General features: G+C 46.6%; 1 protein-coding gene across 1 annotated transcript in view; it reads right to left on the reverse strand.

The window, feature by feature from the left end:
* The window catches only part of LOC144719466 (nitric oxide synthase 1-like), a 47,945-nt gene that overhangs the window by 14,216 nt on the left and 14,849 nt on the right, over positions 1 to 18,880 (reverse strand). Inside the window, exons 7-17 of the mRNA XM_078595404.1 lie at positions 16,474 to 16,613; positions 14,538 to 14,712; positions 10,630 to 10,731; positions 10,059 to 10,253; positions 8,144 to 8,229; positions 6,418 to 6,562; positions 5,759 to 5,863; positions 4,210 to 4,268; positions 3,026 to 3,142; positions 1,327 to 1,501; positions 480 to 618 (exon numbers count right to left, since the gene is read on the reverse strand). Of these exons, the coding sequence (XP_078451530.1) occupies positions 480 to 618; positions 1,327 to 1,501; positions 3,026 to 3,142; positions 4,210 to 4,268; positions 5,759 to 5,863; positions 6,418 to 6,562; positions 8,144 to 8,229; positions 10,059 to 10,253; positions 10,630 to 10,731; positions 14,538 to 14,712; positions 16,474 to 16,613 (1,438 nt within the window). The remainder of the gene's footprint in view (positions 1 to 479; positions 619 to 1,326; positions 1,502 to 3,025; positions 3,143 to 4,209; positions 4,269 to 5,758; positions 5,864 to 6,417; positions 6,563 to 8,143; positions 8,230 to 10,058; positions 10,254 to 10,629; positions 10,732 to 14,537; positions 14,713 to 16,473; positions 16,614 to 18,880) is intronic.

Consider the following 18,880-nt stretch of genomic DNA (forward strand, 5'->3'; position numbering starts at 1 on the left):
AAGTTTGCCTTCTATATCCTGTGGGCTGCAAGGCCATGGGTAAGCCACCCGTGACCCACACAGCCCAAAGGTCCATGCAGTTTCTCGCCATATTTAACAAACTTAATTTGGAGCTTTCGTGACTGCAGGAATTACTCTTTGGTTCTTTCGGTAAAGTCACGTATAAAGATAAAATAATAAATTGAATACTAGCATACGACGTTTCGATTGCAACACAATCAATCATCATCAGGTATAAATGAAATAGAAACACAAATCTAGTATACTTAGAAATGTAATGTAATACAACAGAGAGTCGGATAACATAACATATTTACCAACTCTACTGGACATTTGTGACACTGCTGGGCATCTGCGAAGAAAGAGCTTTATAACTCATCGGATTCCTCCAGCATAACCATCGATTCTGATTCTGATTTCTGAACCGACGGTTCGACCGAATATCCGTTATAGTGGGAATTCGTCTCGAGAGCGCGAACCTTGCTCGAGGGAGAGGCGGGACGAGACGGGCACGAGACGATATCGCTCCGGCTTGAAGTCGCTCTCAGCGTACAGCAGCGTGGCGCTCGCTTGCTCCAGGTTCACGTCCTCCCGCACGCAGAAGACATCGCACGCCGCCTGCGCACAACCGAATCGCAACCGGACGCGACATCGAGCGAGCGGCCCAGCGACTGCCCCTCATGCTGGCCAGTGGACTTTCGCTGTCAGAGTTGTTATATTTTCCAGATTTTTTACTGCTTTTTCCTGCACCTCTGATGAGCACGGCTGACTATGTACGGCGAGAAAGAAGTTCAACATACATACATAAACTGAAAGCCGGTGCAGGTAACATGGGGCGCCGCGGTGGCGAGATGTTAACTCCCTCGTCTGGTATGCAGGGGCCAGTGGGTTCGATCCCGACCCTGAAGCCTGCTGTATATTTGGAGCCGGCATGTTCTCTCTCCCCGTGGTCACATGGATTTTGTTTTCTCCAGGTCCTCCGGTTTTTTCCCCCCACATATAGAAACATGCGCTAAAGAGTTTTGGCTGCGATAAATTTCCACGTGATAACCCACTCTGATGAGCTATCATTTGTGGCCACGTCGTTTAAAAAAAGAAAAAGTGACATAGCTCAATGGACCGTACCTGGTGAAATAAAATAAACACTTGCTAATTTAAGTTTATAGTTTAGTTTACTTGAAGGCAAATGGCGAAGTTACAGATCCAAAGAAGAAGAGAGAACGCATCGCCACCGAGCACATTCAGCGGGCATGCAGCGGCAGCATTGGGCAGCATTGGGCAGCATCGGGCAACGGGCAGTGGGAGGGGGGAGGTGCAAGTGTCGACCTCAAAGGCCCCGCGCGCCCACGAGCGGAAGGCTTCCTCCTGTCCACACAGCTCGTCCCCCTCTCCTCGAGCCATGATGCGCTCGCCACCCAGAGTGCCCAGCATCCCGTCCAGGGCCCGGGCAAACGCACACAGCCTGGGGTAGGCGCTGGAGCCCAGACCGAACACCGAAAACCTGCACGCAAGCAAGCAATGAGACGTGGATTATATGGGGCTTTAAGGAACACGCCAATCGGCTGGAATTCTCGTCTGGCAACAGGGAATCCCTACAGTTAGTTGTGTTTATTTCTCTCTCTTGTGTAGAGGTAAAGGAGCAGCAGCCCGCAGTCGCTTGCTCACACCACTGCTGATGGAAGGGCCTCTCCAACGGGTATTTTAGCCTCCTCTTCAACGTTGGCCAGACATCTCGGAAGGAGTGCGAGCAGCGACACTTGAAAAACAGAATTGTGAAATCCACAAGAGAATCGTCCAATGATCAACTCCGATTAGCACGGTTGGCTACGTACGATGTGAAAGTTAGTTGAACATACATACAATTATGCAGTTTGCAGCACCACCAGTGTTCATTTATAGTGTCTAAGGTTACCATGGGTGTGCCTGTTGGTCACTGCCTGGACCTTATTGGTAAACCCTCTTTCCTACATCCTAAAGGTTCTTAGCACTCTTAACATAGACTTAACATACGGACAGAATGTGGCCCTACGAATTGACATGACCATTCGTTTGCTCTGCATTATTCGCTCGTAAATAGCACATTTCGTGGATAATGATATTGGCCTACGAAAACCTATCCTTTAAATGAATGACCTGAAATAAATACGCTCAATTTTGACTTAAAGCTGCAGGAATTCATATTCTTGGGTCTTTCGGTAAAGTCACGTTATTTTTTCTTATTTTCTTTGAACCTATCTAGGTGACTTTACCGAAAAACCCAATAATATAAATACGCTATTAAGACACATGGACATTATCTCATCACCTTCTCTCTCATCACTCTATCTCATCACTTCCTTTATTTCTCTCTCTCGAAGCAGCCGTGCAGAGTTCTAGACGCCATTCGCGAACAGCCAAAATCGCGGTTAGCAAGTCCGTGAGCAACGAGGCAATACCGCAGCGGCACTTTTTAAATCCTTTATATTAAGTTCACTTGCTTGCGTGCTTGCGTGCTTGCTTGCTTGCTTACGACCGTGCAAATCTTTCGGTCGTTTTTTAACCCACTTCTCGTGATCCAATCGAGCTGACATTTTGCACACAGACTCGTTGTGCGTGACAATTTGTTTTCGTGAAAATTTTTCTCCAAAATTTTACACTGTTTAGGGACATTTTTTAAAATATTTAATTACCAATTGCTTAATGGTGCCAGACAATCATGTGACCCATAGGTGGCAGCCATCTCAAGCCAGAGGACGAGAGGACTCTAGCCGCCCGTTTCATGATGACGCAAATGTTGACTAACCACATGGCATGAAATCCCTGCCCCCACGCTGTACAATGGAGACTATTTATAGAGCAGTTAAATTGAAGCCGCCAGGTTCTTGAAAGTGGTAAAACGGGTCAAAACCAATGCCACGCATATAAAGGATTTATAGTGAAAAACGGGTTAATTGTTTTTGTTTCATTAATTGCACTGCTGGCACGCCCATGAAGACGAACCCCCCCCCCACCCCGCCCCGGGGCCAGGGTCCCGACCGCAGCCCACCTGACATTTGCCAGTGGTTCCGCGCTCTCCAGCGTGTTGCTGCGAAGGAGTGCGCCTTCCGTGAAGGCCACGCGTGGGTGCTCCAGTTGCGGGGGAACGCGACTCACCTTGAATCCTCTGCAGAAAGAGAAACCCCGAGCTTTGATGCGACGCTTTTGAACAAAAAAAAAAACCTGAAAGGCCGACACGGCGTGAGCGAGGGTTGGGGATGCGGGGCGGAGAGACACCGGCCGTACACACAATTCTGGTCATTTTGATTGAAAAGGTCGGAGAGTAGTGCACGATATTTTTTATGAGACGCGTGATTTAAAATTCTCGGATGTGGGAGGGATGCATTCATGCAGGTACTGTATACGTGCAAGGTTACCGCAGAGGTAAATGTGATTCATACTTCACGACCGTACAGATTTTTACTTTACACTCATTTCCCCCCCCCCCTTTGTTTTATCAATGTCGAGAGATTCAAGTGCATCTCATTATTTTTTTGAATTGACGCACAGTCAAGGTAATATATACCATGGAAAGCCTTGCAAAGATACACTGTTTTAATTCACGCGCCATTTATTTACCCCAGAAGATTTTTTTCTGAGTTTCACAATTTGAATTCACACACAATCATCATAATGGTAATTCATTTACCGAATAAAGCCTCACCGAGTCTCAAGTGATACATTTTCTCGAAGGGCCTAATTAGATGTTTGCTAATTCAGTATTTTTTTTCTCATTAATTTCTGTTGCAAGCAACTCGGATTCGTGGAAGAGTAACACGTGTACACGCGGTAATACCCAAATAGCCCACTTGATGTGGAGCGTGTTAAAAAAAAAACATCTCAACGTGAATTCGACCTTGGGTTCCACTCTTGGTTGCAGTCACACCTTACAATGAGTAGAGGAGATCCGGGGGAATGTTTTACAAACGAAAACTCACATTTATCTATGACAGTGCGTTCAAACATATCTAAATAGGTATCGTTTTGGGCAATGCCTCTTCTGCATAGGACATAGAGGAATGAAGGGTCAATGGCAACTTTTTGGTCGAATTATACATATCCTTTAAGGCTGTGTTATGAGTGCACGAATCGAGATAGTTGTTTGCGCTGTGCGCACCATTGCCAATGCAGTATCAGCGTGTAATCCGATCAATATTGAGCAAGCGCTGTTGAGGAAGAAGATGCAGAACTCACTGCTCCTCAGCGTGGCTCGACAAAGGATGCTGCATCTCCAACAGCGACAGCCAAAACTTCTGCAGTCCGAACAACGGTATGTGGATAGAAACAGCAAGATGTTGTTAAAAAAAGGCTTCCTTCGTGAGGCACAATCTAGGCAGCATACGCTATTTACGCCATTGTTGATTATTATGCTGTATTCATAATATAGGTCTTTGGGTCAGATCACGTTATTTATAAATGTGTCGTAACCCTCCACCACCCGACACAGCCAATCAGTAAAAAATGTGTCACTTTTTCAAAGGACAAAATAATTCACTTCTTTAGCCCACCGGTGCGCTGAAGAGAGATTCAGCAGCATTTTTTAATTTGAGTATGACGTTTCGCTGATAGTTAAAATCAGCTTCATCGGGCAAGAATGGTGAAGCTCTCCTATTGCTTCCGGTCTTAAATAGAGCAGCATCAGGGTGACGTCATCATTTAATTCAATTCAATCTGATTGGCCGTGTCGGGTGGTGGAGGGTTACGACACATTTATAAATAACGCGATCTGACCCAAAAACCTATATTATGAATAATATTGGTCGCGAAAGCCTACGTGTTAAATGATTATGCTGTATGTATGTTGAACTTCTTTCGCACCGTATGTAGCCAGCCGTGCTCATTAGGTTGTTTTGCTTGTTATCTTGAAACAGACACCTTTCATCCCAAGAGGCTCGCACGTGCAGCGCTTTGTCAATTGACTACTGGATGAAGGCCTCTCCACACCACGTGGGTTTGTGGGGGTGACTTGGCCATCCTTCACCAGGCTGGTCAGTAGGAGTTGTGAAGTCGAGTAACATGGATGTGGTGAGTAGGGGGGGGGGTATACAGCACAGAACAATGGATTTGCTGTCTTTGCTCTCTGCTGCCCACCACTGTAGCTCCGCAGCCTATAACACCTGGTGGCCAACAATCCGAGCATGGTTGAGATAGATTTCCTGCTCTTAGTTTTTTCGGTAAAGTCACATAGGTAAAAAATGAAATAAAAATTAATAAAAATAAAATAATAAAAAATCACGACGTTTCGGAGGCAACACAAGTCTCCGTCATCAGGTGGGACCGTCACAGCCAGATTTGCTGTATCAAGTGAGTGCTGTATCAAGTGAGGCCTCACTTGATACAGCAAATCTGGCTGTGACGGTCCCACCTGATGACGGAGACTTGTGTTGCCTCCGAAACGTCGTGATTTTTTATTATTTTATTTTTATTAATTTTAATTTCATTTTTTTACCTACGTGACTTTACCGAAAAAACTATGAGTATGAATCCTTGCAGTCACGAAAGCTTCAAATCTAGAACTGATTTCCTGCTTCGCTTCCAAGATCTGACAGAGCGCATTGCATTCTGCATTCTGCATTGCGTTCTGGGTGATTTAGTTCAATAGTTCTGACTTGGCAATAAATAAAGCCAATGTGTCCATCGATCGACCTACGGACTGCTTGGCCCAATTACGGCCGTGCTCAAAATAATTTCCGACTGACGCCGGCGGCAAAACGCGAAACTTCTGAAAAGCGTTCAGTCAAACCTGGCCGTTCTCGGGCGGGTCCCCGTTTCCGAACGTGCTGGTCACCAACAGCACCAGGGCCTCGTGCTCCAGGTGTACGACGTCGTAGTCCTGCATGCACACCACCTGGCACCAACGCGGCCGCACAACGCGGTCCGTGAGCCGAGCGGGCTGCTCGCTGGCAAATACTACCAGTGCCCACCGTGGGAAATGATCTACCAGGGGCGATGTTCACCATGGGCAGTGTTCATCACCACGGGCAGGCGTGGATCGTTTACATGAAAAATGGTGCTTCATTGAAGCAACTAGTCCAGTAATGGGAATGTGGAATTTTTACATGTGGCTCAGAAAAAAAAAAAAATCTACATTTGTCTACCTTTTTAGTTGTACCAATGGCTGTTTACATATTCTAATTTAAAACATTATTATACTTGATTTACATCAGAAGCCAACAAATAAAAAAAATATGAATTTTGTGACGTTGACATGGGTGACACATTCTTATGCAATACAAGCCAGGTAAATTAGATTACTAAACAAATATTCAAGGGATTTTATGAAAAACAGATTATACTAATTCCCCACTTAGGAACTATCTTATCATTAACCTTCGGGGCGAGCGGTGGGTATTTTTATCGAGTGGTGTGCCATAAAACACCTACGTACGTGTATTTTCTAACCTTTGCATCAAAGGCGTGCTTGAAAATTTCACACAGAGAGTTAGCGAAGGCCTGGGACTTCCCCGTCTCGGTGGCGTAGAGGATGATGGCTCTGACGCGGCGAGCCATGGCCTTGCCCATGAGCTGAGCAGAAAACTTCACAGCCCTGCAGCGCCACACGACACGTGCATCCACACTTCACTTCGCAACATATACCGCCACGTGTCACCGTTACTGACGAATTGGGGTGTTACACGAAACGTTGGGATGACGTTCCTTGAGTTGCGTCGCAGTATCGTGAGAGGAATGGTGGTGGTTTGGGGAGGCCTTCATCCAGCAGTGGATTGACCGTGGCTGATGAAGAGCTCTATTTTTTCTCTCCACCTTGCCCCTCTCTCGAAGCATTGCAATCCATATTTGAAATCTTTCCCTTCCACCCCGCCTCTTTCACAGCATTCCCAGTTTAACCGCCTGCTCCTTCCATCGCCCCTCTGAGCTTTTATTTGTTACCTTATCTTATTATAATTTTATATAGCGCCTTAATCTTATATATTCATAATTTTATACAGCGCCTTGGCGAAGGCGCTGAACAAAGAATTAGCTATTAGTGCAGCAGAAGTGTGATGAAATGAGTTCATGAGAAGGATGGTAGTACATGAGTATGATGGTGCCTGAAATAAACGATGATGAGAGTGACAATGAGTGGTCCATGACGAGGGAGTGTGATGATGAATGGGTAGACAAATTGGGAAAGGGGATGGTGGTGTTAGTGATGGGGAAGGGAGTGGGAAAAGGTGGGGGTTGGGTAAGCGAGGGAAAATAAGAGAGTTTTAAGGGAAAAACGAAGCTGTCTCCTGGTGAAAAATGAAAATAGTTTTTACCATATCTGGCAACAAAACAGGTGTAAAGATATATTCAAACACCAAATAAAAACCCTTTGCAAGGCATCAAGTCTGCATTACCCACACGTACTTGGGGCAAAAATATACAAACAAACATGCTCTAATAATATCATAACATCATCAATTTGGATACTGACAAAAAGGTCCCATATATATAAGCTGTTCCCTCTCCGGAGCCTGCTTGTCGCACCCTGCGTGGCGTGTACAGCTGTTTTCTAGCAGGGGTTTGGCTGCATCCTCTTTACGGATGTCTCTGCATATTTGTGAGATTAATTGATTTTTTTTTTACACTGATTGTACCGCAGAGCATTACCTAAATTAAAACACGACAGAACTTATGACGATCTCATCCGCCTAATTGCATGGATGTTACTGATATTGTGAATTCTACGGCAGCTGCTGCTAATGGTGTCAATGACTGTGAAGATCGTGAAGGTGATGTCATTCAGGGTCATCATGACAAACATTATCAGCCAAAGCTATAGGCGAGAGGGGCAGTTAATCTTGGGTGGGAATGGCACATTATTTAAAGCATTTGATTGATATAATGTATAAACACGTTTAGTAAAACTCACTGTATGCATTCTAGATTTGAAGCTTTTGTGACTGCAATGATCCATACTCTTAGGTTTTTTCGGTAAAGTCACGTAGGTAAAAAAATAAAATTAAAATTAATAAAAGTAAAATAAAAAATAAAATAAAAATCACGACGTTTCGGAGGCAACACAAGCTTCCCTAACCCTGTATGCACATAACAACATTTATCATAGCGGTTGTATTAATATATTATGCCGGTTTGTGATCATAAAATTCGCGATTTAAAGATAGGGATGCAGAGTACTCACTTGGCAAGCTTTTTAAATCCGATCTGCTTTCGCCTTGTCCCGGTCTCAGTCCCGTTATTCCAGTTACAGCTCTTCCACGCCTCTGGCTGCGATTGACAAAGAAAACATTTTACACAAACACTCACAGCCAGCCAGCCAGCCCCATGTAATAATGGGACGCCTGGCTTCGAGGAACAAGACACACATGTTTTACAAACATTACAATAAAAAAAACCTGTTACTTGACAGCTATGAATCCTGTAAAACTGCGTACGTTTTCAACAGATTCGCATTATCGGTGTTTGCATAATAGCCCACGCGTCTCACAATATGTTTTCTTGATTAAAATTAATTCAATGGAAAGAATCAATCTCGGGTTATAGGGTTCGTTTCTCAGTGTGCAAGGCAATGCACCGCTAAAACCTCGTCAATCTTTTAAATGGAAATGACCGTATGCTTCAGATTATAATATTAACGTTTCGTCTGTAATTTAGGGGTGCACCCTATAATGCGGAACACGTGTGCGTACGTGTGTGTACATGTGGAGGGATGCAGGCAAGGCCGATGAGTCAGATGCCATCTATGACCTCCTGTCACAGGTGCTAGCTAAAGTGGCTCTTTGGGATAGAGTCATCTTGTTGGGTGGCTTCAGTGCCCGAGTTGGTCATGATGCTGGCACCTGATCTGGAGTGATTGGAAGGCATGGGCCAGATCAACTCAATGACAACGGTAGGAGGCTGCTAGATTTTTGTGCTGTTCCAGCATCGGCGCATCCACACAACATCATGGATGCATGCCGGGTCCAAGCAAGAACATCTGCTGGACTACATAGTGACAGAACAGTGGATGCGGTCCCATGTCCTTGACACCAGAACCTACCGTGGAGCTGATCTGCCCACTGACCATCGACTTGTCATCTGTAAGATGCGCCTGCCATTCTTTCACTCCGGTGGTGGGTGTACACCCAGAACCTCATTCAAACCCATAATTGCATGGTCTCAGCTAGCTGATCAAAGTTGCAAGTGAGAATTTCATCATCGATTGCGGCTGGGGTTGGCATAGTCCCCCACTCCTCTTGATGTCGAGGAGAAATGGGTGACATTTAGGATTGTGGCTCATGCAGCTGCAATGGCTGAATTGGGTACATGGTCCAGACCTCCCCAGATACCCTGGTTGACAAGAGGAGGTGTTTAGGCTGGCTGAGAAAAATTGGCAGGCCCACTCTCATCGTCTACAGCATCCCACATCAGAGAATAAGGAGGCTTACCACAGCTTTCGCTCGGAGGTTCGGAGAGCCATGAGGCGCTGAAAGGATGGGTGGTGGTCACGGGGGGAGATGGCGTCTGCCTCAATGGCCCGCGATCATAAATCGCTCTTTAACTCCATATCACAAGCGTACGTAATGACGTCACCGCCACTTGGTGGTTAATGGCGGTTGTTGTTGTTGTACATGTGAAGAGATTTGTCAAAATTTTTATAAACATTCCAAATCATTTTCGGCTGGAGCTTGTGAGCAATGCCGCGCATCTCATCCAGGGAGTGATAATGCCTTTTGTTGTTGTTGGGTTCCACCGCGGCTAAGGTGAGATGTTACCTAACAGGGCGCCACGGTTGCAAGATGTTAACTACCCCGCCTGGTATACAGGAAGTCGTGGGTTCCATTCCAACCCTGACGCCTGTATATTTGGAGTTTGCGTCTCTCTCCCCATGGTCAAGTGGATTTTTTGTCCGGGTCCTCTGGTTCTTCCCTTACATTTATAATTAACATGGGTTTACAGTATTTGACTACTATACATTTCCACGTGATAAGCCCCTTCGTTGAGCTACCATTTTTTCAGCTCTCTTCTGAAAAAGAGCCATATAGCTCAGTGAGCCTTGGTCAAACACAATAAATAGTCAATATTAAGGTTGCGGAGTCTGGGCCCCATCGCCACACCTGGTGGAAGAAGGCCGGCGTGAGGATGTAGTTGAGCATCTCCTGGTGGAAGACGGGGGTGAGCGAGCCAGAAATAGGGGGCACGATCCACACCCAGTCGGCCGGGCAGCCACCCCGAACGCGGCCCTCCGTCTCTAGGTGCTTCATGAACGAGTCAGTCACCGAGTGATGGTCCACGATTGTGACTCGGTCCAACTGCGACATCGCGAACAGCCACCCCATAATAACAATACATTCATCACGGATTATTGATAATCACAACAATAATAATCTTACAATATCACAATTTACAGAGAATCATTGCTGGAAATTCCAGATGGAAGCGCACAGAGGCACGGAAGACAACAGACGAATGGGAAGGCAGCCAGAAACGGAACCAACAATTTCCCAAGCTTCGTGGCCCTACAACGGGATATTTGGGATCAACTCCGTTAAAGAGATGGAGTGATGACGTTATCTCAAGTGCAAGAACGAGATGGATGATTCCATCACAATCATGATGATGGGTTTATCATGGCTGATGATGGTGATGACAAATCAGAGGCTAATCTTTGCTTCGCTTCGTTAAAACCTGGAAACTGTGCAGGACGGCGATATTGATTTCCACCAACGCTTGGTCCTTCCACAACGAGGAGACGTTTCTGATGTCCAGCCCCATCCTGACGGCCACCGCCTGGGATGCAGAGAAGCGACAGTCAAAACCCCTCGGGGGAGAGAAAAGTGGCCCAGCAGCCCAAAAGAATTCGCCTTCAGAAAACACAAAAATCCGTAAAATGGTTCGTGCAATACAATAGCCACCAGTGTTCCTGGTGTGAGAACAAATTATTTTGTAAAAATAAATTATGTGGTTGGTGTTATTTTTTTAAACGTGAACCCAATAGACCACACGAGCGGGGGGAAGAATACATGAAAAAAAAGTGAAAGAAAAAGAATTCGTTCAAATTTTAACCCTGTGCTGACACTCAAATACGTTGCCTATACCTCGACTCTCACCGTGTTAAGCGTTGGTGAAAGCAACTTCCGAGTAAATCCACTCTTTCACGTCACTCGAAGAGCTGATAGATGCATTCACACAGAAATTATGGGAGATCTGTAATAACACTGTGCAACAATTTTTTTTATTTTTTGTTCCTGGGTAGTGTTATTTCCTAATTGCTTATGCCTCAAAAGTATAGAAAATGGCTAATATTCCCCACAAACTTTGATTTTGTGACCAGGACAGTGATATTTTGAAATGTACCTATTTTCAATGAAAAAACGTGTGCTTTTGTGTCATTCCTTCACACAATGTCCTGGTCACAAAAGCAAAGTTTGTGGGGAATAATAGCCATTTTGTATACTTTTTAGGCATAAAAATAACACTTACTACCCAGGGACAAAAATCGTGTTACATAGTGTAATGTATGGGAAATGGTGTTCATTTGGTAGGGAGTCGAGGATTGTGATTCAACATTGGCTGTGCTGGCGGAGGCATGCATGAACAGCTGTCGCTGTGACAGCAAACTGAAAAGTTGGAAACCGCGATCCCATCACTGCCTTTCCTGACATTCGAATAATAGGGAGAAACAAACTTTAATTAAAAAAACCTCGCTGCCGTGAAATAACAATGGGTGCATTGCCTAGACGTAACCATGCACCCCGAATAAAATGCAGCACCGTGAGCGATAACTGTAAAAAGAAAAAGGTTAAAAACTACGGAAAAAGAAACTGCGGCCTTTCAAAAAATCACACGAGGTCTGTCGGGTCGTAGGGATATCTGTGGACGGCACATAGTAAACATACCCTTCTGGTTACGCTGCCTGCGTTAGGGTGTACGGTTGAGAAACACTTTACCGGGTAGTTACTTTAATGAAGGTAGAACCTGAAAACGTGGGGGGGGGGTTCCATAGCCAATACAATGATCCGTGTTCGCTTTTGGGTTGGGCCACCTCGTACTTGAACATTATTGTCATTAATCCCTCCGCCACCCGACAAGATTGTCACATTCACAAAGATATTATTTTATCCGTGCCACTGCATCGATCAAAGTCCGACGCACAAAGCCCCTCGCCGGTGTCGTGAGACGTTCAGTCGTGAAAAGTCTCAAGCCATCGGCGCGAAGCTTTATCGGTCTGTGTTTGATCCATACGGCGGCACGTATCAAATAATATTTTTGCGAACGTGACAATCTGGTCGGCAAAATTTGAACGAAACGACTGTATTATGCGGCCGAACCTTAAAAGCAAATACGAATCAAAACGCAGGGGTCATTTGAGTAAAGATGCGCGTCGCGAACTCCATTAAGGTACGAGGCCTATTATGTGGCTTAGATAAATTAGCCGTAACCTTCCTCTGTGCTCTCGAAGGGGGGGGGGGGGGGGTCCATTCAGCCATTGATAGCATTCATCGAAAACCTCTTGAAAATATTTCATACAAAGCTGCTGTGCGTGTGCAAGCGCACAAAAAAACTCGATATCACGGAAGAACGTTTTCATGAATAAAACACACAAATCATGGTCAGTGGACATATTGTGAGGTCGAATAGCTAGCCTACAATATGAAGGTAATTGGTAATACTAATAATAACATAAGTGCTTCCGTCAATTCTCATGGTCATGATTGTGGGTTGTGCGTGCGCATGCTTGCATCATTTGGTATCGAGGCCTTTGTATAATTGGACAAGGTCAATGATGCAGTATGTATTGCCTTCAAACACAGCCCTTGTTTTATGCACAAGCCGTGCAGCTGTGTTTTTATTATGAGATCAGATGCGCCGGCTGAATTTTGAGTATACATGCTAAACTTGTATTCATCACCTGAAAACACACACACACGCCACGGTGGCGAGATGTTAACTCCCTCGCCTGGTATACAGGAGGTCGTGTGTTCCATCCCGACCCTGACGCCTGCTGTATATTTGGAGTTTGCGTGTCTCTCTCTCCCCGTGGTCGCGTGGTTTTTTCTCCGGGTCCTCCGGTTTTTCCCTCCACATTTAGAAACATGAATTTAGAGTATTAGGCTGCTAGACATTTCCACGTGATAAGCCATTTCGTTCAGCTATCGTCTGTGGCTAGGTGGCCTCTCTAAAAGAGCTACATAGCTCAGTGGGCCTTAACTTGTACAATAAAAAGTTGGTGAAAAAAATTATGTAACGATAACATAGGTAGATGTAAAGGTGCGGTCTCGCAAATGTCTCAGTCATCCTATTAGGTATAGCCCTGTGAGCCATTCGGCTCTTGGATCGGGTGCAACCGCAACAAACAAAAAACTAAAACATGAACAAAAAACATCTTAAAGTGAATATGTGACTAAGTGCAAACAGAAAATCCAAGAAAAGACAGCAAAATATTGCAGAAAAAAAATAACCGTACACCAATGCATGCGCTGTCGGAATGACCTCCACTAGCAGCCCCTTCTTGAGGATATTTTTGGCCTACTCTTCCATGCTGGCCAGACGAGAGCAGCCACCGAAAATGAGCAAGTGCAGAATCACTGAATCGGAATTGATAGCTTGAAAGCATTTAGCGTGGGGCCCTTGAAAGTGCGCGCCCGGAGCATTTGCTGCTTTTGCTACTAGGATAATCTGGCACTGCTCCGAGCTATGATCAGGCCGACCCTCACCCCTATCTCTACCCCAACCCCTATCTCTACCCTTACCCCCATCTCTACCGCTACCCCCAACACCTCCCTAATCTCTCCCACCCGTCCTCCTGTCACCACAACTGCACCACCACTTTTACCAACCCCCACTCAACTCTTTATCTAAACCACTATCATATCATGCAAATGCTGTCGCTGTTGTCAAAGCGCTTGAGAACAAGGCGCTGCATACATCTACGTGAGATAACAACGTCGCTATGCGCTCCCCTCTAAGATTGAATTGAATTACATGCAGCACTTCGGAAAATAATTGGATAAAGGAAATCGGAGGACGCAGTGGCACGGACGTGAGAGAGGGACGGGAGACATGAAGGTGGCAGAAACGGATGGGGGGGGGGGGGCGGCAGAGAAGGGGGGGGCAGAGAGGGGGGGTAGAGAGATGTGGGGGGCCGGGTGAGGAAGGAGATTTCGAAAAGTGTATTTGTTTTAGCCATGTTTGTTTGTTGTAGTACAGAGTTAGACTGATGGCCTTAATCTAAGTTGTCTTATGGTTGTTGTTGTTGTTGTTTGACTTGCATCCCACTGGAATTTTTGCACACAGCGTTGGTGTACGGTGATTTTTTTCTGCAATATTTTGCTGTCTTTTCTTGGATTTTCTGTTTGCGCTCACACATATTCACTTCAAGATGTTTTTTGTTCATGTTTTTGTTTTTTCTTTGTTGCGGTTGTACCCGATTCAAGAGCCGAATGGCTCACAGGGCTATACCTAATAAATGAACTTGAACTTGAAGAGAGGGGGTGGAAGAGAGGAGGAGGGGGGGATGGCAGAGATGGGGGGGGGGGGAGACAGAGAGAGGTGGGGGGCGGGCGGCAGAGAGAGGGGGATGGGGGGGGGGGCACCTCCAGGACGTCGTAGCGGCCGGAGTCGCAGAGGTCCCGCACGCCGATCTCGGTGCCCACGTACCACCCGCTGAACGGGCAGGCGGGGAACTCGAGGCCGCCCATCTCCAGCAGCATGGAAGAGACGGCGGGGAGTGCGTACCAGCGCAGGCCCAGCTCCGCGAACCACTCCAGCCTGCTCGCTCGCGCCACGCATCGCACCAACAGCATCGCACCAACAGCATCGCACCAACAGCATCACACCCCGGCCACCAATCAGACCGCACCGTCCACCACTGCCACCGTACTGCTCACCGCACTACATCCACATCACACCGCCACCAACACCACGGCACTGTGCACCACCACACCACACTGCGCCCCACACCACCTATGCACTCACATCACACCGCCACCAACACCACCGCACCGCGCACCACACGCCACACACCACACCACCGCCACACTCACATCACACCGCCACACTCACATCACACCGCCACCAAAGCCTGCAACATCTACGGTTGCCACCTCCGAGGTACGATTATAATTCAACAACAAAAAACACAGTGACATTATTGCGCCCGGGACAGAGAGCGGTTCTTTTAACGTTGCGGCAAAGACTTGCAAATGCATCTGGAGAGCTACTTCAAAGAAGAAGAGGAGGATCCTGAGAAAACCGGGACAGGTGGCAACCGGTGGCGCAATCACGACATTATCAGCTCAGGGGGGGTGGGGCAATTGGTCAGGTGAGAGCCCCAAATATTTGATTTGTCCCACAAGGGTCGCACCTCGAGGCAAATTGCACATCGCGGCTCCTCTCGCCTAAACACATCGTTACGCTCACGGTCTCGAACATTTCAGAATCATAATATTTATCCATGCCAGAGGAATTCCAGGAGTTTTTGTTCTTTTTACACATATCTCATGGGCCCCCAACTCGTCGATTTGGTCACCAGGGGGGGCAATGCACCCCCTTGCCTGCCCCCCCCCCCCCCCACGCTCGTTACGCTACTAGCGGCAAACCCTAGAATAATGAAGCCCTGCCGAGGACCGACACGTGCACGGTTTTTCTTCCTTGGCTATCATGCAACCACTGTCAAATGCAAATTAATAGGTTCAACGTGGAATACTATTTAAACATTAATCTCAGATGAAATATTTGTATGACGATACAAAAAAAGTGTTCTTGTTTTTTTTTCATCGACAATTTTTTTCTCGCCCGCGGTTCCCCCACTGTTTAATTGAGCGAATGTTCTCACCCTTGCGAACGGGAAGTCATCGTCTCAATTGGCTCTCTGCTCCAGGCTCTGAATAAAGCATCTGGCCGGTTGACGCATTGTGAGTTCAAGGCTCTCGGCGTGCCGGGGCATGGCGTGTGGCTGCTGCTGTTGCTGCTGCTGTTGCTGCTACTGCTGCTGCTACTGCTGCTGTTACTACTGATACTGCTGCTGTTACTGCGGTCACTACTGCCGTTACTACTGCTACTGCTGCTGTTTCTACTGCTACTGCTGATATTACTATTGCTGTTACTGCTGTTACTGCCGTTACTACTGCTACTGCTGCTACTACTACTGCTACTACTGCTACTGCTGATATTACTACTGCTGCTATTGCTGTTACTGCTGTTACTGCTGTCACTACTGCTGTTACTACTTCTCCTGCTGCTGTTACTACTTCTACTGCTGCTGTTACTACTGCTGCTGTTGCTATTACTGCTGTTACTGCTGTCACTACTGCTGCTACTACTTCTACTGCTGCTGTTACTACTGCTGCTGTTGCTGCTACTGCTGCTGTTACTACTGCTGCTGCTACTGCTGTTGCTGCTACTGCTGCTGCTACTGTTGCTACAACTGCTGTTGCTGCTACTGCTACAACTGGTGCTGCTGTTGTTACTGCTGCTGCTGTTGTTACTGCTGCTGCTGCACGATGAGTCAGGGAAGGAGGCTCTGCACACCTGGGGTGGCGCAGAGGCACCTGCAGCACCATCTCCGCAGGGATCTCAAAGAGCTCGGGTTTGGAGCTGCCCGCCTGCAGTACCAGCGGCAGGAGGTCAAACCGACCGCCCGGGCCCCTCCAACCCAGCCGCGAGCAAATCTGCAGCAGCAGCAGCAGCAGAAACAAGATCAAGAAGATTGATTACAGGATGAGAGCTCCGTTGAATCATCATACCATCGACTCTCGGCGAAACGGGGACCGTGAAGGAGATGTATCGATTTCCACCGTGCGTCTCTCACGCAGCGTTATACTTTATGACATTCTGGCAAAAAAAAAAAGCATTGCCAAGCTGCGTCGTGTACAAAATGATGTTGGCACGTGTCGCGTCAGGCACTGCAAGATCCGACCGTGTCCGTCCGGTGCTCGCCCGTGCTGCGTTGGCTTTCGGTTGCCAAACGAATAAGTTATAACAAGGCCGCACACAAAGTGCTCGCCACAAACGAACCGCAGTACTTTGCTGATTTCGTCAAGAAGCATAAACCGTCACGCGAACTCCGGCCATCCTGGCAAACAGCTTTTGGCTGCAAGCCGTCTGGAACGAAGACGGCGACTGCATCGCGCGCTTTCAGATGCGCTTCTGCGGCCGTCTGGAACGCTCTTCCTTCCGAGATATTAGGAAGCCACCTGGAGCTCTGCACGTTTAATTCTAGAACATTTTTTTGCTTGTGTTTAGATTGTTGTCTTTTCCCCGCACGCACATAAGATTAGGGGCCGTCCATAAATGACGTCAAGCACCTATGGGGGGGGGGGGGGGGGGTCAAACATTTTTGACGATGTGTGACGATGGGGGGGGGGGGGGGGTTGAGAAACGTGACGTCACATCAAAATGCGCAACTTTAAATAAATATAGACAACACGTTCTACTTAATTAAATAGACTTTTTAATAAATGGTTTCTCCTACAACATCAGAGTGCAGCGCCACACTAAATACACACTACAATGACAATAGTTTCATGCGATTTGAAGCATGTTTTATTTTGGGGGGGGGGGCAGAGCTTTGTGACGTCATATTTGAGGGGGGGTCTGACTTTTTGTGACGCCGTGTGACGAATGGTGGGGGGGGGGGGTCGAAATTCGTCCAAAATCGCGTCACGTCATTTATGGACGGCACCTTATCACGGCTGGCTAACGTACGGTGCGAAATAAGTTCAACATCCGTACATACTTTAACGCTGTGGAGGAGGGAACAATGAGATTGGTGCGCGTGCATCAAGCGAGATGGAGTGTCACTTTACGGGACTGTGACCGTGTGGTGGAGGGGCCTTCATCCGGCAGATGATAAACAGTGACTGGTGATGATGATTTCAATCGTTTAATACAGCACGAGCACGATGAAAAATATTTCATCGTGCTCATAGCAATGGACGCACAACTATAATAATATGGTTTTCACCCTTTATTCTGGCAACAAAACTGAAACCTTTTTACAAGGAATCACGTGTGCATTAACCACAATACTTGTGGTCAAAATGCAAACAAAAAACACACTCTGATAATATATGGCATTGTCCTTGAAACTGATTGGTCCACACCAGAGACGGCTTTCTTTTGAGCCTCGTCTCAATTGGTGCTGGACCAGAGGACGCTAAAAGGCATACAGCTCAAAGACAATGCACTATCAGAGTAATGAGGGCTCGGGGTGAGCATCTACATCATTAGACCTCCTTTGCCAGTACCAAAATATAATAATAAAGGAAAAAACCGTAGGGAAAAAACCCATATTATTATATTTTGGTACTGGCAAAGGAGGTCTAATGGTGACTCACAACTACTTTAATGTGGGGGGGGGGGGGGGGGAATCTTAATTTGGAGCTTTCGTGACTGCAGGAATTATTCTTTGGTTCTTTCGGTAAAGTCACGTATAAAGATAAAATAATATATTAAATAATAGCATACGACGTTTCGATTGCAACACAAGCAATCATCATCAGGTATAAATGAAATAGCAACAAAAATCTAACCAGAAAACTATAGACAGACATATAAGCAGACAGATATCACCAAGATACATAGAGAGAAATACGTAATCGACCAGGCTATGCGTTAATTGTGTGTTGACCGACTCTCTGTGTTGTATTACATAACATTTCGATATTTTGCTAGGGTTATTTAATTTAGTGTGTTCTTTCTCCCTCTCTCCTAATGTTCAAGCTTGCGTACTTTACCACGCGTCGCCGTACTCATTGACATGTTAGATTTTTTCTCTAAACCCCTCCCCCTCTCTCTCCGCACCCGCCCCCCCTCTGTCTATTTAAGGGGGGGGGGGACAAAACAGTTCAGCGCAAACGTCAATGTCAAACAAGCGCGCGGCTTCCACCTGCAAGCGTGGACTCGCTTGGGCAGCAGCTGGAACGACTCACAGCTG

This window comes from Lampetra planeri, chromosome 6, assembly GCF_965212315.1.
Source record: "Lampetra planeri chromosome 6, kcLamPlan1.2.h2, whole genome shotgun sequence".
Lineage (NCBI taxonomy): Eukaryota > Metazoa > Chordata > Hyperoartia > Petromyzontiformes > Petromyzontidae > Lampetra > Lampetra planeri.